The 16629-nt window shown below is 40.2% G+C and overlaps 1 protein-coding gene across 2 annotated transcripts in view; it reads left to right on the top strand.

Moving 5' to 3' along the window:
* The first annotated feature begins 646 nt into the window (after positions 1–646).
* SGO2 (shugoshin 2) overlaps positions 647–16629 on the top strand; it is a 42153-nt gene continuing 26170 nt past the window's right edge. The window contains exons 1-4 of one of the 2 annotated variants that reach the window (XM_032354351.1): positions 647–744; positions 6268–6402; positions 8226–8401; positions 9209–9286. In XM_032354351.1, coding sequence (XP_032210242.1) covers positions 6270–6402; positions 8226–8401; positions 9209–9286 — 387 coding nt within the window. In that variant the 5' untranslated portion in view covers positions 647–744; positions 6268–6269. The other variant, XM_032354350.1, reaches the window with a different exon arrangement.

Below are 16629 nucleotides of genomic sequence, written 5' to 3' on the forward strand. Positions count from 1 at the left end.
TATTCATTTGACACAGAGAGATCACAAGTAGGCAGAGAGGCAGGCAGAGAGAGAGAGAGGAGGAAGCAGGCTCCCCGCGGAGCAGAGAACCCGATGCGGGACTCGATCCCAGGACCCTGAGATCATGACCTGAGCCGAAGGCAGCGGCTTAACCCACTGAGCCACCCAGGCGCCCAAGAATAATACATATTTTTTAATGTAGTTGTATGTAATGGAAAATACCATTCTTCTAGATTTAGCTGGACCAAACCATTTGTATAAGACCTAAATGAGATGCAGGGTTTTCAAAGAAATTTTGCCGCTTTTCCTTGAGCAAGTTGAAAGAAAAATGGGGTGTGCTTTTAAGTGAAAACTAAATAAAGATGCTGGCATCGTAATGCAAAGATGACCGTCAAGAATTTTAGAAATTCAAAAACGGTATTTTTGTTAAAGGAATGTTTCCTTTTGGGTCAAGGCATCGGAAGGCAGTACAACCCCACCTGCTCAAGGTCCAAGCCACCAAATTCCCTTTCTTCGAATTTCCCCCAAGCTCTCCTGGCCACGCCCCTCTGTCCCTCACCTCGAGGTCCCGCCCCTTCCACCTCCCACTTCCTAGTAACCGCCCTCCTTTGCGCGGCCTCCTCGGGATCTGATTGGCTGATGTGTCAACCGCCAACGGCTGCGGAGTTTAAACCCAAGCCCTACCCCCCCGGCGCCGCCGAGCTCCAGGAGCTGGGTGGTGGTCGCCCCCCCGCCGAGAGAACGGTAAGTGAGGGGCCTTTGGCGTTGCCGCCCCGCACTCTGAGGAGATCCGTGCCTTTCCCGGGCGAAGCTCCCGGCGCTGCTCTCCGGAGCCTTCTGTCCAGCGAGCCCCGCGCGGCCCGTCGTCCCGCCCACCCGACGCTCGGGTATCTCCGGCTGCGGCCTTTGCACCCGCTCGGAGGGGCTCGCTGGGGGGAGGCCCTGGTTGGATTTAACCGGCTGCCTGTCGTCCCTTCGATTTTGCGCCCGGCTGCGTGAGGGGGGCGAGCGGCCGGTTAGGTCAGCTCCTTGGAAGTAGGGATTTCTGTGTGACTGCACCCCTCCCTGCTTTTTAAGAACATTTTCTACCTCCCTGTGAGCCCTTCATACGTACCCGCGGGACGAGCGTTGAGAGACTGCTTACCCGAGTTCTGGGAGGAGCCTCCTCCTCCGGATCTCTTTGAAGGCGAAGGGGTGATGGAAGACTGGGAAAAACTTAGAACTGGAACTGGGTCTTGCTGTGCAGGTAGGATTTCGGTAGGGAATAGGGACGATGATTTTTTTTCTAGATGACGGACCCGATTCAGGAGAACCGGACTCGGAACTTAGTATTTCTGATTTAGAGTTAGCCGGGACCGTCCCAGACAAGAGCTGCAGACTAAATCATAAATAACTCCTGTCAGTGAATGCTATGTGCCAAGTCCCGTACGAGGCACTGTACGTACATTGCTTCAGGTAGTCCCTACAGCGAGATGCCCTTCCTTTCTCTAACTTGGTAAGTCTGCAAGTTGAGACCGAGAGTTGTTAAGGTGACCTAACAATGAATGTCATACAGATGTCATACAACATAGCCCAGTTGCCTCACGCAGTCCTGACCACTGTTTAAAATCCCTCACTCTGAATGGTAAGTCACCCTTGCATGGTACTCCAGTGGCTGGCTTAGGTTCCTCAGGTGTTACCTGGCGAGGTTGCTGATGTGGAGGGTGACAGGGCAGTGTTAAAAGGAAGACTCTGATTTCTGGCTTGAGCGTTTGGGTGAGTGATTGCTAGGGCCATTTATTAAGTTAGGAACCAAGAACCAGCTTACTGAGGAGGACAGTTCAGCAGTGGTTTCCTAATTAGCAAAATGAGATTTGATCCTTCTGACTGGATTTTTTGGGGAGATGGACACGATTTCTATGTTAGTATCCCTTCATGATATGTGATTTGAGTTTCTGTACATTCCTATGTTCTATCCATGGACTAGTTGGTGATCTTTGATTTTACTTTTTTCTCTTTTTGGCAAAACTTTAGGAAGAAACATTGAGCCTTCATGTTGTAAGGTTCCTAGTTAAACTTCTTCCCCATTGCAGAAAATTCTTTTAAAACCATCTTCCCATTATTTGCTTGACATCTCCCAACATCTGTCAGCATTTGCAAAGGAGACTCGTTCCAATATTGGTCAGTTTTGAGTATTTGAGACTTCTTCCATTTATCCAGAGTTGTTTTCTTCAACAAATGTCTGTCCAGTAGCTGCTGTGTGCTAGGCACTCCTGGCTAAGGGTACAGCAGCAAACAAACTTGACAAAAATCCATACCCTCGTGAAACACATTTTAGTAGGAGAAGACAGACAATTAAATAAGGAAATTATGTGATCTTAGATTAGACACTGATAAATCAATGGCAATATATATATATATGTATATATATATTAAAAATATGAAGTGAAATGGGGCCACGTGTGCAATTTTAAATAGTTTCCTCTGGAAAGGCTAAGAAAGTGACATCTGAGTAAAGACAGTGAGTAAACCCTGTGATTATTTGGAGAAGAGTTGATACAAAGGGGGAAAGAAAGGAATATAAAGGTTCTGCCGTGGGAGTATGCTAAGGCAGCTAGGGTGGCTGGCTTAGTGAGCATAGGAAGAGTGATGAAGAGGTCAGAGAGGTACTCAATAGGGAATTGGGGTGCGGGGACGGGGGTGTCAAATTGTGTAGTGCCTTATAGGCCATTGCAGGGATTATGATTTTACTTCATTGAGAGGGAAAGCCACTGGAGAATTTTTAACAGAGTGACATGAATTTACTGAAGTTTTAAAGGGATCATTTTGGTTTGTAGGTTGAGAATTGATGGGGGGAAGAACGCGGAGAATGTGGAAACAGGGACACCATTTAGATAGTTGTAGCAATAATGTACATGAGAGAGAATGGCAACTTGGATCAGAGTGACAGTGGTAGGTGGCCTCTGAGGACATGTTTGAAAGTCAGGCCAGCATGAGTGATGGTAGAGTGGGTGTAGAATGTGAGAGAAAGATGTTTCCAAGCTGAGCAGTAGAAGGATGGAATTGCTGTTAAACAAGATGGAGAGAACACAGTGGAGCAGGTTTGGGTGGGTGAGTTTAGGACATGTTAAGTTTGAGGTACATATTAGACATCTAAGTTAGAGATGAGGAGTAGGCGGGGTAAATAAGTCTGGAGTTGATTTGGGATATAAATTTGCAAGTCATTGGCCTTTAGACTTAAAAGCCAGAGCACTAGATGATGCCCTCACAGGAGTATGTGTACATAGGAAATGGATGAGACCCAAGAATGGAGATGTGGTGCACCCCATTGGTAAGAGGTTAGGGAGATCAAGAATAATCAGCAGAAGAGATTTAGAAGTGGCAGTGAGGCAGAAAAATCCAAGAGAATGGGATATTTTGGAAACCCACTAAAGGTATTTTTCAGGGAGAATGACCTGATGTCAAATACTATGATTAAAATCATAGATCAGTTGAGAACTTGATCTTGACTACTATATCTGATTGAGCAGCATTGCAGTTTAGTTACTTAATTGATCAATTTCCATATGGTAGTGGTGAGAGCAACAACTTGATTAGAGTATCGAGAGGGAATGGGAGGGGATGAATTGGAGACAGCAAGTATGGACAACTCTTTAAAGTAGAGTTTGCTGTTAAGAAAAACAGATAGGATAATAACATTCTAGCATCAAGAGATCACTGGTATTAAATGTTCCATTCTCATGCATTTACACATGCCATTCCTTCTTCCTGGAATACCCTTTCAAATCTTCATACCTGACAAATTGTTTTTAAGACTTATTTATTCATTTAATAAATATTTATTGTGTTCATATTACTTGTCAGGCACTGGTCTGTGAGCTGCAAATTATGTCCGTAAATAAAATAGAAAAATCCATGATTTCTGGAACTTAAATTCTCGTTGATAGAAAAATAAATCACGTCTGTACTGTATTAGTGATATAAATGCTATGGAAAAAATAGAGAAGGGTAAGAATAATCGGATATGCTGAGAAAAGGAGCTACAGTTTTGAAAGGCCTCACTGAGAAGGTAACATCTTTGCAAAGACGTGGAGGAGAGTGAACGAGCCATTTCTGTATCTGGAGGAAGAGCTTTCTCAGTAGAGAGAACGACCAGTACAAAGGACCTGAGGCTAAAGAATGGCTGCCGTTTGCCAAGCAGTTAGAGGTTGGTGGCCAGTGTGGCCTGAAAAGAATATACTAGGGGACAGAAGGAAGAGTTCAAATGGGAGAAATGGAAAAGAACAGATAATGGGAGGACTTCTTGACCATTGAAGAATTTCAACTTATTCTGAGAGAAATGGGAACCATTGAAGAATTTTAGATTGTATAGACTAATAAATACACTGTAAAAAAGGCAGCAGTGGAAGTAGGACAAGAGGCTATTATAAGAATTCAGGTGAGACGTGTCCACGCCTTCATCTAGGCTGATAGTAGTGGAGGTAGTAAGAAGCGGTCAGATTCTAATGTACTGTGAAGGCTGATTGGGGTATGAGAGATTTTTGGCCAGAGGAACTAGGATGGAGTTGCCATTAACTGAAACAGAAGGCTCAGAGTGAAACAGGTTTGGGCAGGTTAAGTTTGATATGCCCTGTTTAGTTATTCAAGTGTATTACTTAGTATATGGACACTAGTAAGGGCATTGGGGGGCCTAACTAGATAAAATCCAGGACAGTGTCCCCATCACAAGATCCTCAACTTAATCACGTCTGTACAGACCCCTTCTCCACATAAGGTTCAGAAGGAGAGGGATTGGGACCTGATGTCTTTGGGAGACGTTTTTAGCCTGCTGCAGAGCTGGAGGGTTGGGATGAGGGAGATGAAGGTGACCTGGGAGCCTGGAGAGTCTGTGATTGATACAGAGAGGATAGTGAGGTTAGTCCTGTGGACTTAAGGCAGGTAATGGGGAGAGGTTGAGTATTAGGAGGTAGGCAGGCACAGGTAACAGCATTTCTTCTAGATCTCTGAAGCTAGAGGCAAGGAGGTTTGGGGAGGGGGTGGGAGTTTTGAGAGGTTGATCATATCTAAGTACATAGCTCAGCTACCTTCTCAGTACAACCTTTTCTGATCCTTCTCCTCTGCCCAGTTAATTACTTTTATGCATGTGTATTATATCAGTTTTTCTTGTCATAGTATAATAGGATAATTACCTTCTTTCCACTGTTAGATCTTAGAGTGGTTCCACAGTGGTCCCATAGACTTTAGAGTCTAATAGAACATTACTCTAATGGACGAATAGGCACATTCAAGATTTCCTGCTTGCTCCTCCAAAACAGCTAGCGCCCCTGACCTCCTAAGATTAGGTTTATTTGTTCTGAGCATTTTCTAAGGTTACACTTATTACATTGTATCGAAATAGGATCTGTCCTCACAGCAGATTCTGCATTCCATGACTGTGCATTCCCATACAACCATATCCTGGTTTCTGTCCCCAGTGCCTAACCTAGCTCCTGAGGCATAGATATAATAATATAGGTTTGGATGAAAAAACAGTCATTTGCCTTTTTTTGGATACTACTTTAAACCACTTGTGACTGTTGGGTCCATGGTCAAAGGAGCGAGACTGATACAAAGTGAAGGTCAAGCAAAGCTTTATTTCGCGCCAAGCATCGAGAATCAAACTGACCAGCCAGGGCCGTCTCTTGCAAAGAGGCGACCCCTCCCAGCCTCACATTCTAACTTTTATAGAGTAAAGGCCATGTGCTTGAGCCTGGCCACACACAGGTGGCCAATTGAATTACAGTTCACCCTATAGTAGTTATTTGAACTAGTCTATCACTCTGGTCAGAATTGGCGCCCAAAAGGCAGGGCCCACATTCTTGGGAGGTTAGGGAGATGCTTGCCTGATTGGATGTCTCCACCTGGCTTGGCTCATCCTTGTATTCTGGGCTCTGTTACCTCCCCCTGACCTGACATGTCCTGGTATATGGGCTCTGTTATCAGGGGCTGGTAAGTCATATTTTTCTGGTTTCCCAGACTTGTTTCTAAGTAAGTTCCTCGGGGGCGGGGGGCAGGGTCAATCTAAGTTTACTGCACAAACAACAAAATGGCTCGCTCTGGATAAGTAGGCCCTTACAGGGACTATATGCATACTTTCAGATCTGTACAAAGGGTTTTGCAAATACTTATATACAAACAAATTGTATCACCTAAGTCATGATTGTTACCTTTTAGAATGTATTTATCAGTTATCCTTTTTTCTTTTATTAATTAGTACTCTGATTTCTGTCTTTTTTGTTTCTATTTCAGTCATGGAGCACCCAGTGATAGACTCTGGCTCACTTCTTACTTCAGGAATTAAGAGACATGTGAAAGACAAAAGAGTTTCAAAGACTGGGAAGCTGAATGTTTCCCTTGCTTCAAAAATCAAAACAAAAATATTAAGTAAGTGCCATTAGCCCTTGGAGAATTGATATAATATTTGGTACTTTATTTTATTAAGTATAGAAGTGACTAAAATGACTATTTTTGTTAACTGATACATTTTGTCCATTCACTCCTTCCTGTATCCTTCAACTCCTGTGAGCTGAGTGGTTATGATGATTTACCCTCAGTGGTGACAGCAGAATTTTCAGCAGTAAGGCTGGGGTAGCCTAAGGCAGCTACCTCCTACACAGCAAAGAAAATACCAATGTGACATTTCTGGAAAAGAGCTAAAAAAAGTGACACATTGTGCTAGCGTGCTGTAGCAAGAGGACGGATGATGGATGATCTAGACGTGGCTGGCCCAGATAGAGTGTGGTAGTGGGTGGTTTTCATGATCCGAAGCTCGTGAGGGTGCTGAGCCTTTGGAGACAGGGTTTCATGGGTTGTGAAACTAAGATTTTAGAAAGGAAAAAAAAAGAAGAAGAAGAAGTGGGAAAAACTGCCAAGATAAATTCTCATCACTTCTGAAAATTATCTCAGTGGTTCGTATGTATCTTAGCAGGAGGGGGAGAAGAGGTTTCCTGCTGGTATAGCCCCTGTGAAGGGTAATCGTGCATGCCCTGTGAAATAGCTAAAACTTCTGAGTATCTTTAAATCTTAATGTTTCTCCTACCCAGCTGTCTAGGGTCCTGTGGTATATTAGGCCCCCCCATTCAGTGGCTATTTCCTCTTCTGTTGGGCAGGACTGTTGGACACCCATTATTATGAAGGAACATGCTGTGTTTGAGGAGTGCAACAGGAAAATATTATCACCCTTTAGCTCTGGAAATCCAAAACCAGTTCTAATCTATTTTTGTGTCAAAGGTGGCTATCTGAAACTGCTTTCTCTACACCAAAGATAAAGTACTTTTTTGGACCCTGTTTTTTAGATGCCCAGACGTTCCCTGAGTGTTTAAAAAATATACTTTCATAAGCGTATCTTATAGATACTATATTTCTATTCAGTGGGATATGTTATTGAGTAGTGGCATTTAAATAAAAATTATGAAAACCTAAGTATGCTGTCTGTATACTGAGGGAACATACTATATTTAAGATGGACTTTACCAAGGAATTCACAATTAAATTTCTCTGCTAACAACACAGAAACATTTCTGATATAAATTATATTTATATGGTGTTTGGAAAGAGAAGGGGTCAAGTTTAGATTACAGTAAATGTCTAGAAATAAGAGTTGGATATTTAGGGTAGAGATAGAAGATCCCACAGGGTTTAGATGATCTGTCCAGCCTTACAGTAAGTATGCTCCATTTCACTCAAGACTTTGAAAAATGGACTTTAGGAGCATTAATCGATAATTTTAATTTGTTAATTTTCTGAGTCACAGAAACCGGCTTAAAAATTTTGACAGATTGGCTACCCTAGTACCTATGGGATATCTCCAGTTACAGCTTCAGAATCAGCTTCTCCATTCTACCTCCTAGTCCAAGTAAGAAGGCAAGTAGGGCAGCAGGTGTCAAGGCTGAGTTTTTGTGACTGGTGGAAACATCTAGGATACTGTGTCTGTCCTTGACATCTCTTGTCCCTTACCTCTGTATTCACAGCAGTCTGTATTCCTCACAGCACTTTCATTCTTCATCTTCTGTCTAGCTTTTATTTCTGCAGATCCAAACTCTGGATACATTTTTTTTTTTTCAAAACTCCATCTATACTGTTATTCTATTGTTTTCCAACCTTTAGTTAAAACTTACAATATACTGTGCCTAAAATAGTTTCATTAAAGATATGAAAACTTATGAAGCTGTAAGTTCAATATTAACTTCTTAAAAATTTTTTTACAGACAATTCTTCTATTTTCAAACTTTCTTTAAAGCACAACAACAGGGCATTAGCTCAGGCTCTTAGTAGAGAGAAAGAGAATTCTCGAAGAATTACAACTGAAAGGACGCTATTGCAAAAAGAAGTGGAGAAACTGAATTTTGAGAACACGTTTCTTCGCCTGAAACTAAATAATTTGGTATGGAAACTATATTGTATTTGAATTCTGAATTATAGACTGATTATTAGCTATATTTTTATAGAAGTTCTAAAAATGTTTTTCAAATCTCCAATCATTATAAAAAATTATTGAAAGAGTATGCCATATTAATGAACAAACTGTTAATGGGTAGTGAAATAGGTGTCTTAAGTCTATATCCTGAATGTACAGTTGGGGCCCTGCAAGCCAGTGTCATACCTTGATCAACATTCGATTGTTTATCATTAGCAAAGCTTGATGAATTAATATATTTTAAGAAGGTGGACATAATTCTTCCATTGAAAGAAGGGGAGTTCCCAGAGCGTCTGTATTCTCTTTTAACCTCAGCATTCCCCTGGCTACACAGCAAATAGCATGAAGATTGTAGTCATCGCTTTCACTTCCAACTCTGTCCTCAGATGGGTCAGTAAGAGCCAATGGTCAGCTAGGCTGCAACTAGAGTTCTAACTCTGAAATGAGCAGAAATTAATTGAAAGTGGAAAAATTGATCTATTCCTGAGTGTTAAGTTGTCTAACAAACTGTTCATTTTCCATGGGGTGTATTATTATTCCAAGAAGATAGAGAAATGTTTGTAAGAAAATTTATAATTGAGAGCTCCAAAGCAATCAAGGGGTGAGAGAGAGAGAGAGTGTGTGTGTGTGTGTGTGTCTGTTTGAACTATAGAATGTAGCACCATTTTAGCTCAATATGATCTCAGTTATTTTTTAAGTCTTCTCAGCTGATGGTATCTCCATAAATGTATGAATCTTAATTGATTAAAAGAGGTCTTTATTTTCTGCATACAGAATAAGAAACTTATAGAAATAGAAGCACTCATGAACAATAACTTGATAACTGCAATTGAAATGAGCACACTGTCTGAGGTAAGTCGAGTCTTTGTGTAAGTGGCGAAATTTTTTAAGCATTACTAAGGATAGTCGAGATTCACGAGATTCAGTAGCATCAAGGTTGGAGATTCATATTTTAAACTTTGTGCAAAGAAAGGATGATAATATTGATTTTAACTGGCTAATGGCACATTATCATTTGGTATAATTGGTTATTGACATTTTTATGTAAAAATTAGGTTTTGATTAAAACACAAGATTAGACAGTTCAGTGAAACATAATGGCCCCTAAACCACTAAAAAACATAGAAGACATTCATAGAAAGGTAGTCTTTCAAATTAGAAAAGAGTTTGTGTTGCTAAAAAATGGGTGGGTACAATTGAAAAACGATTTGGGGAAAAAATTATAGAGAGATGCTACTATACACCATTCTCTAAAATAAATTTTCGATGGATTTAAATAAAAAAGGGGATATATAAAGTAAGAAGAAATTGTAAATAAATTCATGTTAGATAGGAGAAGACTTTCTGTACCTAGAAATAAAAATAGAAAGATTGAAGCCATAAAGGAAGCTATTGATGGATTTTCTCAAAAAAAAATTTTTTTTTAGAAGGCTGAAAATGAGGGGCACCTGAGTGGCTCAGTGGGTTGAAGCCTTTGCCTTCGGCTCGAGTCATGATCCCAGGGTCCTGGGATCGAGCCCCACGTTGGGCTCTCTACTCCACAGAGAGCCTGCTTCTTCCTCTCTTTCCCTGCCTGCCTCTCTAACTACTTGTGATCTCTATCAAATAAATAAATAATAAAATCTTTAAAAAAAAGGAAGGCTAAAAATTATAAAAATTAAAGGCTAGTGTGAGACTGGGAAAATTAAATAGCAGATAAAGTATTAATATTAATGATTAAATAGCTTTTATAATCTATCACAAGGAAAATCAAATCACCAGAAATATGAGGAAGAGGAAAGGGCCAAATACCAGTGAAATTAATTCAATTATCTAAATAAGGAAAATAAATGCTAAGAATTAATAACGAATGAGAAGGCAGAATATACATAATAAACTGAAGAAAGGGTAATGGAGTCCCAATTTTAGGTAAATTAAATAGATTCTAGAAGCAGGTTAGTGCTTTAGAGGGCAGCTTTTAAGTGGAATTGCCTGTGTTTAGATCCCAGCTCTGTAACTTCCTGGTCCTGTGACCTTGGCCTTTAACTCTTTGAACCTTAATGTCCTCTTCTGCATGATGTAGATGATGATGTAGCATATCTATGAAGAATTACTATAATTGTTAAATGTGGTGAGCGTGTGTCCTGGCAATAGGAAGAATGCAGTAAATGTTCGCTGTCATTACTTTTTTATTATTGTGTCTGTATCTTCCTGTGTTTTCTAAATTTTCTGCAAATCTCTCCTTTTAAAAACTTTCAAAAGTCATTTTTTGGGCTGTTAAATACATAGTCCTTGTAGTAAAAAGATAGAAACTCAACCTATGTGATCAATGTTTAGCTCCTTTGTCAGTTTTGTAAAAACTCACCAAAGAGTGCATACTTTATCACCTAACTTAATCCACATTTGGATAAGGAAAGGATTTGTATAACTGTTCCTGTAGAAAAATGCTCACAAGACATGTGGCTTCTAGCATTATTATAAATTTGATACCTAGTACAACCAGTGAGCTGAGATGTGCCTTATACATTTAGTACCCTCTAAGGAGAAGAGATGCCATTCCCTAGGTGGGGAAAGTCAGGGAAGGAGCTCTGTGTTGCTGATCAGCTTGCAGGGCTGAATTGAATTGCCGTGAATAAATTACTAAGACTAGAATCAGGCATAGCTGTGGGGAGTGTAGAGTTAGTACAGGAATTGACTTGGGGAGTAAGAGAAAGAAGCTAATTAATTAGCAAGACCTGGAAGAACTGTGGAGAACAGTTAGCCCTAAAAACATTGCTCAACTATTTGTTTTGAGTTACTTGATATGAAGCTCCTTCCTTCCACTGGTTCTTTAAGAAAAAGTCTTTAGTAAGTAAGGTCAGCATTGTTCCCAGATGCTTTTTGTGTGGTTCTCTTTGGAGAACTCGAAGAGGACTGAGATCAGCATCTGGATTTAGGAGAAGGACAAGAGAGTAGATGCAGAAGCTGGACGGTGAAGGGACAGCATACAACTTTGGTGTCTGCTTTCTTGTTGAACAGACTAACTTTTGCATATCATGTTTTGAGTTTTGCAGTTCCTTTTCTTTTTGGTTGGGGGAGGGGAGGTTAGGGAATGTAGACATTCCAGTATCAGAACAATATAGCCGAGTATAGACAGAAGGCTCGCACATGCCTCTGTTCTGCTTTCAGCTACTTTCCTCTTTATCCTTTCTTCGCCCCATACCTCCTACAGGTAACTGCTTTGTTTCTTTGTATTAAAACAAAAACATTAAATATATTCTTTCTTACACAAAAGGTAACATACTAGCCCTACTTGTACTATGCCTTGCTCTTTTTAATGTGACATATCTTGTAGATCTCTCCATGTGATTACCAGAAATCCTACCTCATTCTTTTTTAAGTGCTGCTTAGGATAGATCTAGAATGGACTAATATAACTAGGCTCTGGGTTGGACACTTGGGTTGTCTCTTGCTCTTGGCTTGACATTAGTGTAGAAAGCCTTTTCCTCTTGCATTATTAACTTTTCCCTCCCTTCTGGATTATTCCCATCCGGATGCAAAAACATTATCTCCTATCTCCCATCTTTAAAAACAAAAACAAAAAAACCTTTTACTCAGATCACCCACCCCTAGCTCCTCTCATTTTTCTCCTTTATAGCAAAACTCTTTGAGCGAATTGTCCTCACTGTCTCCAGTTTCTCTTGAATCCATACCGACCAGGCTTTCACCACCACTCTTGGAAAGTGCTCTTCTGAGAACTGATCTCCACATTACCAAAACCTCTAGATATTTCTCGGTCCTTATGTTGGCCTTCATGTGACTTTTACAATACTACATTCTCCTAAGTTTCTTCCGATCACTCTGATTGTTCTTTTTCAGTCTGTTTGCTGGTCCCTCTTTATTTTCCCAACTGCTAGATTTGGGGTACCCCGGAACTCCGTTCTTGTACTTCTCTCTTCTAGCTACACTTGTTCCCTAAGTGATTCAATCTCTCTTCTAGCTACACTTGTTCCCTAAATGATTCATCCATTCTCCTGGATTTAATTGTTGTTAAATACTCATGACTCCCAGATTTGTACCTGTAGCCTGGCCATCTCCTTTGAACTCCAGACAATATCTAGTCAACTACCTATTTGGCATTTCTCTTTGGATGTCCAAGAGGCGTCTTAAATTTTACATTTGCGACCAGACCAGTTTCTTTTGAGGTCTTCATCTCAGGTAATTGCAATTTTGTTTTCCTATTTTTTCCTCATACCCCATATTGGATCCTTCAGCAAATCCTTCTCGTGCTGCCCTAAAAATCAGTCCAGAGTGTTACCACTTCTCATAACCCTGACTTTGATCACCCATACAAGCTACTGTTTTCTCTTACCCAAGTTTTTTGAGTGGCATCCCAGCTTGGGCTTCTTGCTCCTGCACTTGCCTCTATATTCTCTTCCCAGCATAGCAGCCAGAGAGACCCCATTAAAACTCCCCAGTGGCTTCCTCTGTCATCTATTGCCCATTGTTGCCTGAAAATTGAAACTCGTGTTCTTTCTCTCACCTCGGTGACTGAGACTCAACTCCTTCCACTCTGACACCTTCGATCCGCAGACCTCCTCCCACTCCTCACACATAAGCAAGCTGCCACCTCAAGGCTTTTCGACTTGTTCTTCCTTCACATGGCCTACTCCCTTCCTTCAGATCTTGACTCAAAAGTGACTTCAGTCAAGACTTCCCCAGCAACCCTAAATAAATCTGAGTCCTTCCCCACCTCTGTCCCAACATTTCATGTTCTGCTTTTCTTGCCTTCATTTTTCTCCTTATCACTTAACACTATATGACACATAATTTTACTCATTAATTTTATCATTCATCTCTCCAGAACACAAGGTTCTTGGGTATAGGATTTTTGTCTGTACCACACCAATGTCTAGAACATACTAGAAAGCAATAAATTGTAATAAAATGTTGGATACTGCTTCCCCATTAAGAATGATCCTTTTTTTTTTCAAGGCTAATGTACATATTTATAATACTTAGGGTTAGGGTTAGGGTTAGCTTTTTAAATAAAAAATAAATATATTTAAATTAGTTTTTTAGCACCTATAGTAATAAACATATGACCTTTCTTTTTAGATGTATTAATATGATGCCTTATATATTTTTTAAAGATTTTATTTATTTATTTGACAGACAGACATCACAAGTAGGCAGAGAGGCAGGCAGAGAGAGAGGAGGAAGCAGGCTCCCTGCTCAGCAGAGAGCCCGACTCGGAGCTCAATCCAGGACCCTGAGATCATGACCTGAGCCGAAGGCAGAGGCTTTAACCCACTGAGCCACCCAGGCACCCCTGATGCCTTATTTTAATAGCTTTCCTAGTTTTGCAATTATGTAATAAATTTCAAAAATGATTTGTTACTGTGTTCCTAAATTCCTTTTGCCAGTGTTTTTTTAGGAATTGCAATTAAATTAAATTACTTTAAATTGCTATTCGTAAGTAAGGTTTTCTTCTTACACAGTCTTTAGCCATTGATAAAAAATATTATAAATACTGAACTCAGGAAAAGAATTTGGATGTTTCCTTCTCTCTGTGATCTATAAAATTGATACAATATCAGAAATATTTTTCCTTAAATGCTTTTTAGAATTCCCCTGTGAAACCTCAGTCTTTCTTTGTAGGAAAGGTTGTTCTTTGTTCACTTCATTTCTTCTATGGATATTGGTTTTCTTGGGAAAATTTCTCTCTTTTGTGGTCAGTTTTATTGATTTTATATTTCTTTAGAAAATTACTATTTCATTCGTGTTTCAAATTGATTTGCAGAGTTGGCCAAAGTACTCAGTCATTTAAAAATTTTGTCTATGTTTTATTTTTCCAGTTGACTAATTTTTTTGTATTTGGGCTTTACCTTGATTTTATGTCCCAGTAGATTAGGTAATTGTGGCTTTTCAATTTTTTTCTTTTAAAAGAACCATTTTCTGGGTTTTTTTTTTTTTTTTTTTTTTTTAAATTTTCAATTCTACCATTTTGGTGTTTCAAACTTAATTAATTTTTGCTTCTTTCTTTAGTAATAAGTCATTTCTTCTTTCCTGTGGTTTATTTTATTGTTACTTCCTTAACTGAGGTAGGTCCCTACTTTATTTTCTTAATTCCTAACTCTGTAGGAAGGTACCATTTTTGACACTATGTGGAAGATTTTTGTCTTTAGTTTTGGTAAATTTGACCCTGATGTATCCTGGCATAGATTTCTTGGAGTTTATCCTTTTTGGGGTTTACTCAGCTTGAATATGCAGATTGGTTTCTTTTGCCAAGTTTGGGGCATTTTCAGCCATTATTTCTCTAAAATTTCTTCAGTACTGCCCTCTTTCTTTCCTTCTGGGACTTCAGTGACATGAATGTTGTATCCTTTGTTATGGTCCCATAAATCCTTGAACCTCTTAGTTATTTTTCAGTCTCTTCTCTTGCTCAGATTAGTGCTTTTTGTTGCTTTATCTTCAAGTCCACATATTTCCTCCACCTTTGTTTTTGAGTCCATTGAGGTTTGTTTTGTTTTGTTTTGTTTTATTATGTTAGTTCCCATACAATATGTCATTAGTTTTTGATGTAGTGTTCCAAGATTCATTTTTAACATATAATACCCAGTGCTCCATGCAATCCATGCCCTCCTTAATACCCATCACCCGGCCAACCCATACCCCCACCTCTCTCCCCTCAAAACCCTCAGTTTATTTCTCCGAGTCCACGGTCTCACGTGGTTCGTCTCCCCTCCGATTTCCACCCCCTTCATTTTCCCCTTCCTTCTCCTGATGTCCTCCATTCTATTCCTTATGTGCCACAAGTAAGAGAAACCATGTAATTGACTTTCTCTGTTTGACTTACTTCACTCAGCATAATCTCTAGTCCCATCCATGTTGATGCAATTTTTAATTTACTTTCTTTTGGTTATTTTATTTTTCAGTTCTAAATTCCCACTTGGTTCCTTTTTATGTCTTCTCTTTATTTGCTGAGACATTCTGTTTATTTGCTGCGATTTTCTGTTTTTTCATTTAAGCATGTTAGGGATTGCTTATTACAGCTTTTTTATGGTGGCCGCTTTCAATCCCTGTTAGGGAATTCCAGCGTTAGTGTCATCTTGGTGTTGGTGTCTTGATTGTCTTTTCGTGTTCACAGTTAGTATTTTCAAATTTAGGCCTTTTCCCAATTCTTGGTGTGGTAAGTTATTTTATATTATATCTTGGACATTTGGGTATTGAATTAAGAATCTCTAGCTCTTATTTAAACCTTCCTTCTATTTTAGCAGGCTCCCTCTGACATCATGCCTGTGGTAAAGTGCCCCCTACTGCCAAGTTGGAGGGGGTCAAAGTCTGGGTTCTTTACTCCACTTCTATTATCACCCTGGGAGGTGTGTCTCCTGATTGATGGATGGAGCTGGGAGTTCAGGCTGACATCACCCTGGCTGGGACAGAGGGGAGTGCCTCATGACTTTCTGGCCTCCACTGACAGCAGGATTGCAGGAGTTATGAAGTGGGGGAGGTTGTTACAATTGCAGAGGGTGAAAATGCTGACTTTGTGCTAGACCTCTTCTGTCACCACCTTAGAAGAGAGGAAGAGGGGCTCCTTGTTAGTCTGGAGTCCCTGTGTGTTCTCCACGGACATTGTTGGCACAGGGGGTGTTCTCATTACCACTGGACTGTCCTCCCTCTCCCTGACTTTTTCAGACAGTACCACTGGTCTGGAGGAGAGCTGGGCTTGTTAATAGCCTGGTGAATATGGAAGTCTAGGCTCCGCATTTGGCCTTTGCACCTTTGTCAAAAGTTAATTGACCCCAGGGCACCTGAGTGGCTCAGTCGTTAAGCATCTGCCTTCTGCTCACATCATGATCCCAGGATCCTGGGATTGAGCCCAGCATTGGGCTTCCTGCTCGGTGGGGAGCCTGCTTTTCCCACTCCCCCCTGCTTGTGTTCCTCCTCTTGATGTCTTTCACTCTGTCAAATAAATAAGAAAGAAAAAGAATTAACCCAATGTGTGGGTCTGTTTCTGGACACTTTTGTATTTCATTGATCTGTTTGTCTTTCTATAGGCTAATACTATACTATCTCAATTATCGTAGCCCTCCAAATTTGTTCTTTTTCAAAGTTGTTTTAAGTATTCTGCGTCCTTTGCATTTCCATGTGAATTTAAAATTAGCTTGTCCAGAGAGAGTCAATTATCATATGGTTTCACTTATTTGTGGAGCATAACAAATAACATGGAGGAC

The sequence above is a fragment of the Mustela erminea genome, chromosome 8, assembly GCF_009829155.1.
Source record: "Mustela erminea isolate mMusErm1 chromosome 8, mMusErm1.Pri, whole genome shotgun sequence".
Classification (NCBI taxonomy): Eukaryota; Metazoa; Chordata; class Mammalia; order Carnivora; family Mustelidae; genus Mustela; species Mustela erminea.